The sequence below is a fragment of the Lactuca virosa genome, chromosome 2 (assembly GCF_052849685.1).
Source record: "Lactuca virosa cultivar CGN04683 chromosome 2, Lactuca_virosa_CGN04683_v6, whole genome shotgun sequence".
In the NCBI taxonomy this organism is placed as follows: Eukaryota; Viridiplantae; Streptophyta; class Magnoliopsida; order Asterales; family Asteraceae; genus Lactuca; species Lactuca virosa.
The window spans coordinates 187,453,931-187,466,748 of record NC_136427.1 but is presented as its reverse complement, the minus strand read 5'-3'; the positions used below and the strand labels follow the sequence as shown (position 1 = coordinate 187,466,748).

Below are 12,818 nucleotides of genomic sequence, written 5' to 3'. Positions count from 1 at the left end.
CAATGGACACCGATCCAACCCGTTTTTCTCAACTTAAAGACTGATACTTCTCGATTGTTATGTTTATGGCTTTATAATATAGTTCATTATGATAAACATTTATGCTTTTGGATGTCAAACTCTTGGTTTTATATACATATTTATGTAGGAAAATAAAAAAAAATACATAAAAAATATACAAAACCGGGTTGAGCCGACATTCAAACCGGTTGAACTAGGAACCGATCACCAAACCGTTTCAACTAAAAAACCAAATTTTAAAACATTAATTTTAACGACATATCATATCTAAAGAACACACACAACGACCATGAATGGTTCGCTCTCGAAACATGTTCCAAAGAACTCGCTAGGAATCAACTCCAATAAACTCACAAAAAATCGACAAATATCATTTACGATTAAATAGTTCCATCTTACTAGGTATATGTTGTCATATGTTTTTCTAAAAAGAAAAATTGTATGTAACCTATAAATTTACCAATATAAAGTATAGTAATATAAGAAAAACATACAAAAACAAGATAATATTTGAAATTGAATTGAATCTTTTAATGAAACTTTAAGTAATAAATAGATAGATGTATATTAATATTAATCTTTGTATTTTTTTTTCTTTCAGTAGTAGTCATTTTAGGGAGAAAAAAAATCTACTGTTGATGCAATTTTAATTTTGATTACATGTTCGTCTAATAAATTTAATATATAAAATTATAATTTAATATATAACTGAACAATAATTTTAAGTTTAAGTTTTATTTTGTTTTTTTACCATATTTCTTTTTTTAGCATACAACTCGTTTCAAAAAGAAAAAATTATGTCAACACCCTCCAAAAAGTTAATGATAGTTTCGGTTTTCTATGGCCATGATCTTTATTAGAATAATGAAGGTAATAACAACATACTTTATTCATATGTCATTAAAGCCAATGTACTTTAATATAGTTATTGACTTGATATAAAATATTAGGCTTTATCTGTTGTAAATAAGAATAAACTATTCAATTGTTGTCAAATTACACATAAACAACTAAATAATAATATTCCACATATGTTTAATAAACATTAATACTCAAAATGTTTGAACACTAAACTAAAATGACTTCAAGCTTTGTTGTCAAACATTAATATTCTTAAAAATTGATGTCAAACACCATTGAGCATTAATACTAAAACACTTTGAACTTTTCTTTCAAAGATGGTTAGCATATTGGTGGCTTTGACTTTAGAAAGTTTGTTGGACAAACAATACACCTAATCCAAAACGTCAAATGTAAAATGAGTTAGGTTGTTGAATAGATTGTTGAATGGTCATTATGTAATCATCAAACAAATCATGGGCAACAAAATAAAAATCAAGCTAAAATGGTACTTATAAAACACTTTTTCAGTCATGTGAAGTGCATATTATATGCCCAAGATACCATACATAGAGAGATATAATATGAGATACTCGTAACTGAGAATTACCCCCATGCATTAAAAATAGTAACCTACCCCTTTCCATCTTTTGATGGAGCGGTTGTGACTTCCTCCTACAATCAAACCAACACAATCATACTACTCAAAAGCATGATTATATTTATTGGTGCTTGGATCCTTCTAATTCCAAGTTTTGTGTGTATCTCAAGCACTCAAACACTTATATTACTTCATGCATCTACCATTCAACAACCACCATCAAGAGAAGTACAAAACTATCATACTAAATGTTCGTAAGCCTGACATGTCAACATATAGTGGACAATAATGCCACAAATATTGTATGTACATAATATTGAAGAAAACTGTATATTAAAAAGAACGATACTATTACCTCCCATCGTATTTCTTCAAAATAGTATTTTTATTGCTCAAATATTAAAGCCATCCCTTTAAGAGTGCCATTGTCATTGATGATTTAGCAAGCACATAGATAGACTACCAAAAACACAAAAAAAATCTCATAGTAAGACTTTAATAATTTTATGATATAATCATAGATCAATTTTTTAGGGTTTAAATCCAACTTTCAATGTTCTCTTCATGAAAGAGGCATCAAGAGGATTAAAAATATAACTTCACATGGAGCATATTGACCAACTCTTCTGAATAATTTTTTATTCCCCCTCAAATCCCTTTTCCTCTATACCTTCATAGCTAGGTTCCAAACATCCAAACACCTCTTTCTGATAATCCACAAAAACCTACAAATCACAACATCAAACTTAAATGTTTCCACAACCCAAAAGTTTAAAGCACTAAAATCTTTAAAAATTGAGAGCTTATTAACATACCAAAAACATGATGGGGTGGGGTGTCGTTGTTGGGGAAATCAAAGGGTTTATATAGGAGAAATCAAAGGAATGAAATTTTACCTGATGTGATCAAAGGATTCATTTATTTTGCTTGAAGAGAGAGAGAGGGTTTAGACAAGATGTTCTTCCAAATCATCATCATGCAATTGGAAAAAAAAAGACACCCTCAAAATTAAAACAATAGAATTTAATACTTAATTACTTTGTCAAGGGTGTGAGAATTCTTCCAAACCTGACGCCCTCGACTGTTCAAGCAGTTTTTTCTCCAATTCCTACACACACACCATTAAATAGGGAGTTAAAATGTTATTGCGATAAATTTTTTTGAATTAGCTGAACATTTTGTTTTCTCGGTCATGAGAGAGAGGTGGTATCCATAGAAGTCCTGCAAGAGTAAGGTTAACAGCATTAGTTAGTTTTAAGATCTGTAAATCGATATATGGTGGATTTTATAGAGGAAAAGGGATTTGAATGAGTCTCTGATATTTTAAGCAAAAATTGAGGAGATTGGCGATTTGAATTAGTATGATCCGTTCTATTTTTGAATTAGTCTTGACTTATCTATTTTTGTTTACCAAATAAGATTCCAATGCATAAATTCATTATACAAATCGCATTATGACCTTGTACCTCTTAAAATTCATTGTACAAATCGAATTATCGAAACACCCATGATATATATCTATAGCCTTCATATGGCAAAAACTTCTTCAAAAATAAAATATAAGTCCTAAACAAGAATGCTATACAAGCATGTAGCCACAAAAGCTTATATCTTTTTCTTGTGCCTATATAACACCATACCACTGCAAAAAAAATTGTCAAAAGAGCTATATTAACATTCTAAAATGGAGAGGTCCCATGATCGAATCACACCTTCTTGAACCTTGGGGTGACCTGTTGTTAAAAAAACATTTGGAATCACACATTTACGTATACAGTAACCATCGCCTACATAGAATGTACAAATTGTTGAAAGCATCATCATATGGAGTTACCTACAGATGGCGCAACAGGCAATAATCTTCAAGCAATTCTCGCTCTGTAAGAGTATCATTTTCATTTTGTGGGGTCCATAACACCTCCACTGCCTGAAATTCATCAAATAGTTAGCACACCCAACAGGAAAAATTAATCATGATTTCTTGGTTAGAAAAAAAAATGAGTGAGCATATGTCCCACCTTAACTCTCTTTGAAGAGATGATAGCCAGTTTTTGCAATGCTTTCTTTAATTGTGCCCTGCTATATATAAATGGCAGGTTTTCCACGCCTTCAGCAGCCACAATGATTGTAATCTGTACATTTAATGAGAACATGACTTAATTTGGTAAACGATATATCAATGTTTTTTTGTACTTTACACAGAAAGAATGACTTATAACATGGAAATAAATGAACTCTATTGGTGGAATTAAGCAAATGGGGAAAATCATGAAAATACAAAAAGTGGGAATAAACGTTCACCTTGGAAATAAATGGTATATAATGGACAAAAAGAGGGATATATGTGAACAATACTGACCACAATATATTCATTTCGGAAATCATTAGATCTTTGAGTTGTTGCACTTTGCTTTCTGATGTTGTTGACATTAACAAGAGTCTCTTCATCAAATTTACCCCTTTCTTCAATAGAAAGTTGATTAAATCGTTTCTCACCTTCCTCAAAACCCCTCTTCACATCTACCTAGCAAATTAATAAACCAAAATCTAAACATTCAATGTTCCAAAACAATAATAGATATTAACAATGCACTTTCCTGTTGCATAATTGGTCTACAAATAGAGTTTTGCTACATGCAAACCAAGATGTTGTTTCTTATTTACTTAATGGGTAAGCTATATAACTTAATAGGAAAAGCCAAGGAAATGAGATAGTGTAGTGCATACAGAGGAATAACCATAGATGCAATAATTAGGATGTCGAAGTAGAGCTAGTGTTGTCTCTGCAACCAAAACCAAATCAGTTTAAACATCAAGATCATATGACTAGTAAAGGCTCAAATTAATAAACGTTTTGCCTTATTAGATAATAGATAATGACATATATCCAAACTAGTTGTATATATATCATGTACTTAAACATCATTCTTTACCTTGTAATACATATCTCAAGCCCTCAGGTTTGGATGTATCAGCTATCTCAGCAATCTGATTGAGATCCTTTTGCAGTGACTTACCCGTACCCAACAATCCAACCTTAAAAAGTACAAAGGATAATAGTTACTCATTAGAAATTGAGGTTATGATGTAGATAATTGATAGAAATAACATAATATATACCTGAAGCTTGAGAACACTTGTTTTCTCGATATATTGGGTAATACGCTTGAAGATATAAAACAGCACAAGAAGAAAAACAATCTTCACGATTAATTCTAGAAATCCTTCCTCCCGCTCAACTTCAACCGCTGACCCTACAAAGACCCAACCGCCCCCATCCGGCGTCGGTGGGCTATGACTTTCAGACGACGAAGAAGAAGAAGAAGAAGAAAATAAGTTCCCACCCATTCGCCCACCGGAAGCAGCCAACGCAACGCAACCATGGTTGTGATCGTACAGCAATATCAATCCCAATAAAAAATTATCACTTTTAAATAAAATATTTATGTTTAGATTTTATATTTATATTATCTGTTTATACATTTGACGTAAATTAATTAACAACGGTGTCTAGTTGAAGAAATGTGAATTAATTTATATACGATAATTTAATATTTTAAAATTGTCATTTTGCTTCAAATTAAATTTCTTAATAATCTTCCTTAGAGCATCTTCAATGGTTAAACTATGATATGGCTTAAAGTTATTGCCACCTCATCATACTATTAATTTTGACCTATAAATAAATGGTATCTTCCATTCTTAAGCTCATCTATCTAGAATGTTTTATAAGACCTCTGATTTAATTGATCATTTTTTCTAAGAACAAATCATATTTTAATATGAAAATATAAAATACAACTGCATCATGTTTTTATTATATACATAAAATATGAAAATTTGTTATGTATTAGTTGTAAAAATAAAATAAAAACATTTAAAGTATTATATAATAGTTATAAAATGAAATACGTTTAAAGTAGAAAGGGGTTAAGTGTACAAATATGATAGTACATTGACCACTCAATATATATTGAGTGGTAAAAAAAAAGTTGTTTACTTCAATGGTGTTGAGTGGTTGATATAAAAATGCTAATAGTAATAAGCTTTAAAAAATCTCCCATTTGAGATGCTCTTAATTCAAGGCTTCAAACTTTTGACACGTATTAATGATTTATTTATGTATAATTGATTTATATAAAAAACTTTATAACTTATACCTCCTAAAATCTAATATATAACTAATATGTTTTATAATATAATATAAGATATAAGCTATAAGATATTATTTGAAAAACGGAATTAAAGAAAATGCTAATAATAAATCGGATTTCATTCTCTAAAACCAAAAAAAATAGACCTCGATATGTCTAGTAAATTTGGAAACATAAAAATGACAATACATACTTAACTAGTAGTAAGACTCATGTGTTACATGAGTTAATTTAAAAAAAAAAGTTAAATATAAAGGTCGAGAACTTTGAATTTATAAGAAAAATAAGAAAAATAATGAATTATTAAAATTGAAATGTTTTTTTTTATCTTTAAACTTAAACAAATAATTTAAATAAATAAACAAAAGAAACTAATGAGCTTTAATTTGTGAATTTTAAAATTAGAAGGAATGTCCATTAATAAAATTGATATTCATTTATTACTATATTTATTGTAATTATTACATTAAAAAGTTATATGAAATATAATAAAATAAGAAAACCCATAAAATGACATGTGGAAAAAATATTAATTCAAAATAACCGTAAAATGACATTTGGCAAATTGAATGAGAAAATGATATGTGGCAAAAAATCTTTATTTATTAGAGTAGATTTTTAGAAGAAAACAATTAACTGATTTTCATGATCCTAAGATAATTTGTTTCTTTATTTTCAATATGTTTAAATGCATTACTTGTTAACTTAAACTTTTTGTTCTAGTCAACTTAATTAAATAAAATAAATAAATAAATAAATCAATCAATTTGGCCTCAAATTAATTAATTTTTTTTCTTTGCAATATCAATGGCTAGCAATATAGCACATATGTATCTATTTTTCCCCTGTAAATTGTTTTTCGTAATTTAATTAAACATATATTATTCCATACCATATGTATGATCATTAATGCAAATACGATATTTACCTCAAATCCCCATGAATTTAGACGAAAATCATGTAAATTTCCATCAACTAATTTATGATGATTAGGTTTTCTTATTGTTTCGAATAAAATAAAAAGATGAAGATGTTTCTTTTTACCAACGTAGCTTATTTTTGGGATTGCTTAATTGAATTGACAAATTTTGGATATCCAAAATGATAATTAGATATTTGAAATTCCAAATATCTTAGTATTGAACACCCTAACTATTTAATTGTTGGTTGCAAATGATGTGCCACTAATTTCATTAGATTAATCACATCACTTTCAATATTTGACATTTACTTTTCTATTAACTTATATGTTGTTAGCTCACATGTTTATGGTCCTTTTAGGCTTTAGTCCATTAAGGTTTGATCTTAGTTAGTATTTATTCTCTTCTTTTTTCTTTGTAGTCTTTTATGTTTTTCATTTAAAACCTTGTAATTTTTCTCTTTCAATGATCATATGACAATATTATCATTTTCAATGCCATGTATATATAATATTATTATATTTTTTAATTTTATAATCAAAGTATAATTAATTATATTATTATATTATGTTGTTTATTAATTTATTATTAACGAAATCTTTTAAATGATTTAATAAAAATATTGCAAATTATATTCGGATCGAGATTATATGGGAATTGGAAATATGGTTTAGGATTTATGTGATTTCCTTCTATGAGAAAAAATCGACTGGTGTATTTTAATGATATTTTATATTGAGATGTATATTACAAAAAAAAAATTGTCGTTAAACTATGATTACAATGTAATTAGTTTCGAAATTATCATTTAGGGTATATGTTCAATGGAAAATGACATGTATTATTAATTTTGTGTGGATTCAAACATCCGTAAATTTCATATTTCTATAGACCTATCTGCTTATGGTACCTCTCGGAGGCAATTTATCACTTGCGTTGGCAAAAAGTACGTCTTTAGATTATTTAAATTTAGAATTAAATTTATATTGATTTTTTATGTTATATTTATACTTTTTTTTGGAAACGGCAAACGAATTAAATGAAATCCAACTCATAATATTTCAACGAGCACCCGAGGTTCGAGCTCCTTTACAGGTCAAACCTAGCCCCCATGGGTTTGCGGAGCACCAGACTACTTCAATATTGTAGGTTTGGAAGATTTATTTTGTGGTGTGGGAGACTAAGCGGCTAATAGATCAATATATTAATTGTCACCGGATAAGTTTCAAAGAAATCCCCAAAGAAGCAACCCAACCGATTTGAGGCAAATTCAAGGTATTATATTAAGTCCTAAGTTTTCAATTTTAACAAGGATTAATTATTTTAATATCTTATCATCATTCATTTTAAAATTTACATTTTTAACTTATAGTTTTTTATTTTTTACAGACATTTTTTATTAGGATTCAACACATGAAGAGAAAATCAATAAAAACTTTAAGTTTGGCATTCAAGAACAATGCATAGACATCATGAGTGAGTATAGGAAACGATCAACAAAGATGTTCATATCTGTCGGAAATGATATCTCATAGGATGGGAATGACTTTGATATCATATGGAATTTCGTACCCCGTGGGATACAATCTCAGTGGCGGGAAGATTTGTGTAGGGTAAGCAAGTTAATACATTTTTATTGTTTATTTCCTTTTATGTTATTATACATATATTACTCTTTACAGGAATGGAACACGGATGTGTGGCTGAAAAGGTCTGCAAGCGGGAAAAGTAACCACAATACCACCGATAGTGGTGAGAACATATCGAGGCATAATGGGACAGTATTGGTCATGATGAGCACCAAAGTAGACTAGTAAATATTCATATCATACAAATTTTAATAATATGTTTTTAGTTTAACAGAAATTACATCATTTATACTTGTAGACAACAAAGTTGGGACGATCACCCTCGTTTATGGAGTTGTTCTTATATACTTATCTAGATAAAGCTTCAAAAAGGAAATGTTTTGTTGAAGATGACGAGGGAAAGCAGTTTTGTACTGAGAGAGCAAGGGAAACATATTTAAGATTTCTTTATCATTTTTAGATTATTTTTTTGTCCCAGCTTTTAGTAAATTAAATAACAATTGTGTTGTTTTATTTTCTTGTAGGAGGCATACTCTCGAGTCTTGCTTGAGAAGTATGAGGATTATTTGCATGATCACCCGATCGATGATGTTGAACTATGGGCGAAAACCCAAAGGGAAATACATGGAGCATCGATGAGCAGTTATATCTATTTGATTGGATCCTAAAATTTAGACTTTGTGGTCATAGGGAAATCGTTTGATGTTGTGGGGTGTTCGTTGTCCTCTAGTGGGTCTCAACATGAGGTATATATATATATATATATATATATATATATATATATATATATATATATATATATATATATATATATATATATATATATATATATATATATATATATATATATACCATGGTTGCAGAAATCGGGATTAATCGGCGATTAATCGTTTGGCGTTCTCCAACCGTCGAGGATTAGGGTATTAATCGGAAATTTATGAGTAATCGGGTTTGGCGGGATTAATCGGTCAACAAAAATCAAAAAATTCGAAAAAAGTCAAAAAAAAGTCAATAAAATTTTAAAAATAAATTCAAAAAATCAACTTTTTTTTTACTCGAAAATTTTCAAATTTTCAAATATTATACCAAAATGTTCATATTTTCGTATTTACAAATTTTCAAATTACAAATTTTCTTATTTTATAATTTTGAAGTACTTGTTTTTCTTAAAATATATTAATATTTGATTAATTTTAATATTTTTATAATAATATATGGTCTCCGATTAATCCTCGATTAATCCCTTAACACCAATCGAAAATAGTCACTAATATATTTATTCCGAAACAACCATGAAACTTTGTGAGCCATGAAAATACATTACTATAATGAAATACTTTGTGAGCCATGAAAATAGTCACTAATATATTTATTCCGAAACAACCATGAAACTTACACAAAATGTTTCATGAAAACAAACCCTAAAATAGTCCACAATAAGCCAAGAAACTTACAGAAAGTGTTATGTTGCATTTATGAATGAAAATGAAGTATGTTGTTTTTATGAATGAAATATGGTGCTATTATGAAGTATGTTGCTATTATGAATAAAAACAATCCTTGAATAAATAATTGTTAATATTGTTGGATTAAAAATAAAGTGTGTTGCTCTTATGGATAAAAATAAGTAAGAAGACTTATATTGGTAGAAAAGTAAAGTATATTGTTATGATGGAATAGTTTTTTTTTTTATGTTTCTATAATGGATAAAAAAAATGTTGATATATATTTTTTGTTTGTTTTAGGTTAAGGAGTTACGAACCCAACTTGAAAATGCGACGATGAAAAGAATTTTGATGTAACAAAAACAAGAAATAATGGAACAACAGCGGGCTCAACTAATAAGATAATTTGGTAGCCCTTCCGAAAATCCATTTTAGTTTTGTTATTGTAAACTTTTTGCTTAACATGTTGGTGAAGTACAAAAATCTAATTTTTTTTTTTTTTTTTTGTGAAGTATTGGATAGTTACTATCATTTTGGTGAAGTATTGGACAGTTAGATAGTAGTTGTGATCTTGTTGAAGTATTGGATAGTAGCTACCATTTTGGATTAAATTGGATTGAATTGTTTTTATATATGTTTACTATTATTGTGGTTGAAAGTGCATATTTGAAGAATTTGTATTTGATTTATTGTTTATTGTATAACTTTTTGTAAAAATAATTGTAATATATATATATATATATATATATATATATATATATATATATATATATATATATATATATATATATATATATATATATATATATAAAGCATTATTAGTAATATAGTGAAACTGTCCATATACTTGGCTAATTTGCATACTATGCGATGAAGATGGATGAGTTATTATTTATATATGCTGGTTTTAATATAAAAAAGGTCACCTTCTGGAGAGACTTCAGAAAATGTCGAAACCCAAGAAAAACTAGTCTTTGGTGAAATTTGGAAGTCACCTCTATATTGAGAAATCCCTTCATGCATAAGAAAATGAAATATGTAATAAGGAAGATGTTGGGTCCATCTTCGGTGAACATAGTAGAAGAAGGGAAAGGAGGAAATTGAAGCAAGGGTAAGCAGAAACTAGTACACACCATCAAGTGATCACATCGGATGAAACATGCAAGAAATTCAAAAATGATGTGTTTAAAGACATCAAGTGAAACTGTCATGTTCGAAAAAATAAGAATGTTGTCGAACGAAGCAATCATGGATAATGGTCGAAAGACCAAGATCCAAAACCTCACAAATCCTAATAATAATATTGTATCAGTATTTTATGATGCATATTATGTGCATGGTGACAATGTTGCTTGGTGAATTGACTCAAGTGCTTCCAGTCATCTATGCAAGAATCGAAGATGGTTAAAAACATGTACAAGATGTTCCATATTGTATAGAAAATATTTCTTATATGAAAATTGCTTCATATTAATTGGAAAATATTAAAATTGTTATTTTGGTGTATAGGTGCACAAAAATCCGATCTTGTGTGATCCATATTTTTTGTCCATGCTGGATGAAACCGGTTATGATGGAATTGGATAATCGGATAACCAGGTCCGTATTTGTCCAACGAATATTGCAATTACTATGTCCATATTCGGATTGGATAAAAACAGATTTTTCAAACATGATATCTTATTTTAAAATATTAAAATAATAACTCCAGCCAAAAATATTTTTCTGTTATATTTGATTTAAATTTAAGTAAAAATATTATAAGATGACCTAGAAATTAAAAATACAATTATTTTAAATTAGTAAAATGATCATCGTCATCGAATTAGAGTTGATCTAATCCAACAATTCCTCCTCCCTAATGTCACCCTTATCTACTTCAGTCGTTGGAGACGATATCTCGAGTACAACTTCTTCTTTATGGATGTAATTCGCACGAATGTTGAATGACCCGGCATGTAGGGATGAGCTGCATTCGTTTTTTCAATCCCAAAATAATCGAGGAAACGATGAGAATGAAGATGATGGTATGTAGGCGAGTATGAATTTTATTTGCATACGTTGTTACGCTTTGCTACTTGGTAGATTGTAAAACTTTGGTTGTTCTTTTAATTACCGGCGACACTAATACCGGACGACATTATTACTTTTTATATTTAATCGGATATTATGACTTTTGATATATAATTAATTATAATTGGATGTTTGTTTTGTAATTAGCGTCGACACTATTATTTTTGATATTTAATAGAATGTTGTTATGTAATTACCGAGTACTTTATTATCGGAAACCAAAATCGTTAATTACAAAAAAAAATTAAAAATAAATGAAAATTGTAATTACCGGCGACAGTATTACCGGCGGCTTCTATCATTAGCGGCAACATTGTCATTAGTGGCGACGTCTATCATTAGCGGCGACATCTATCATTAGCGGCGACAAGTTCATCAATAGCGACGAAGTAGTAGCGGCGACTTATTACCGGCGACAACTTGACTTATTACCGGCGCTAATGATCGTTTTCCTTATAGTGTTCCGGCGGGTGGTAAAAGTTTTTCTTCAACTAAAACACAATTTCGTATCTTTTCTACATTGCCAAATTAACAAAAAAAAAAAAAGCATACTTCCATCAACTTAACAGCGAGTCGTGACATGCGTCCCAATATTACCCATCAACTAAATGAAAAGGAGAATTCCAAAGCTACAATAAAATCTCGGCAGTTAGTAGATCACGGGCCACATCGACTAGAGAAATTGTGGTCTCTTTTATTTCTACCAAGCCAACATATTTATATTTCTAAGGTCATCGGCATTCTTGCACTCAAAGTTTGATGTCATATAATTACTGAATTTGCTACTTAGGGTGGAAGTTTGTTGTCGTTTACTAGCTTTTTATTGCAAAGTACTAAATAGTTGGATATTTGCTTCTCGGTCGTGTCTAGATGATTCCCCCATACTTCCGTCCCAATATTATTGTACACAGACAAAAAACACACATATTAAGAAAAAACATTAATTAACACTAACTTTATTTAATAAAATAATAGTTTTATTCTTACTTTGCATTTAATGTTCCATTAAATGCTTAGTTGGTTAAGTAATAATAAGGGGATATTTTGATAAAAATATTATTTATTTTTAGAAGCGGACTATTATTTTGGTACAAACAAAAAAAAAAAATATAGACTATAATTTTGGAACTTCACGTTACATCGGTACTACCGACGGAAGCTTGTTTATATGTCAT

The 12,818-nt window shown here is 29.1% G+C and overlaps 1 protein-coding gene across 1 annotated transcript; it reads right to left on the bottom strand.

Moving 5' to 3' along the window:
* Positions 1–3,296: 3,296 nt before the first annotated feature.
* LOC145158031 (FLUCTUATING-LIGHT-ACCLIMATION protein 1, chloroplastic-like) lies at positions 3,297–11,994 on the bottom strand. The gene is made up of 7 exons (XM_079076993.1): positions 11,930–11,994; positions 4,583–4,889; positions 4,396–4,498; positions 4,190–4,245; positions 3,822–3,986; positions 3,481–3,594; positions 3,297–3,389 (listed from the first exon to the last, which is right to left on the bottom strand). The coding sequence occupies exons 1-7, from the start codon at positions 11,992–11,994 to the stop codon at positions 3,297–3,299; spliced, it is 903 nt and encodes a 300-aa protein (XP_078933119.1).
* Between the last annotated feature and the right edge of the window lie 824 nt (positions 11,995–12,818).

Bases quoted from the DNA above. Each gene is read 5' to 3' on its own strand.
- LOC145158031 (XM_079076993.1), bottom strand. From the start codon at position 11,994: ATGTCGCCGCTAATGATAGACGTCGCCACTAATGACAATGTTGCCGCT. The intron at 4,499-4,582 runs GTATATATTATG...GTACTTTTTAAG, and splicing joins CAAGTGTTCTCAAGCTTCAG to GTTGGATTGTTGGGTACGGG. The intron at 3,987-4,189 runs GTATGCACTACA...TTAATTTGCTAG, and splicing joins GCATCTATGGTTATTCCTCT to GTAGATGTGAAGAGGGGTTT.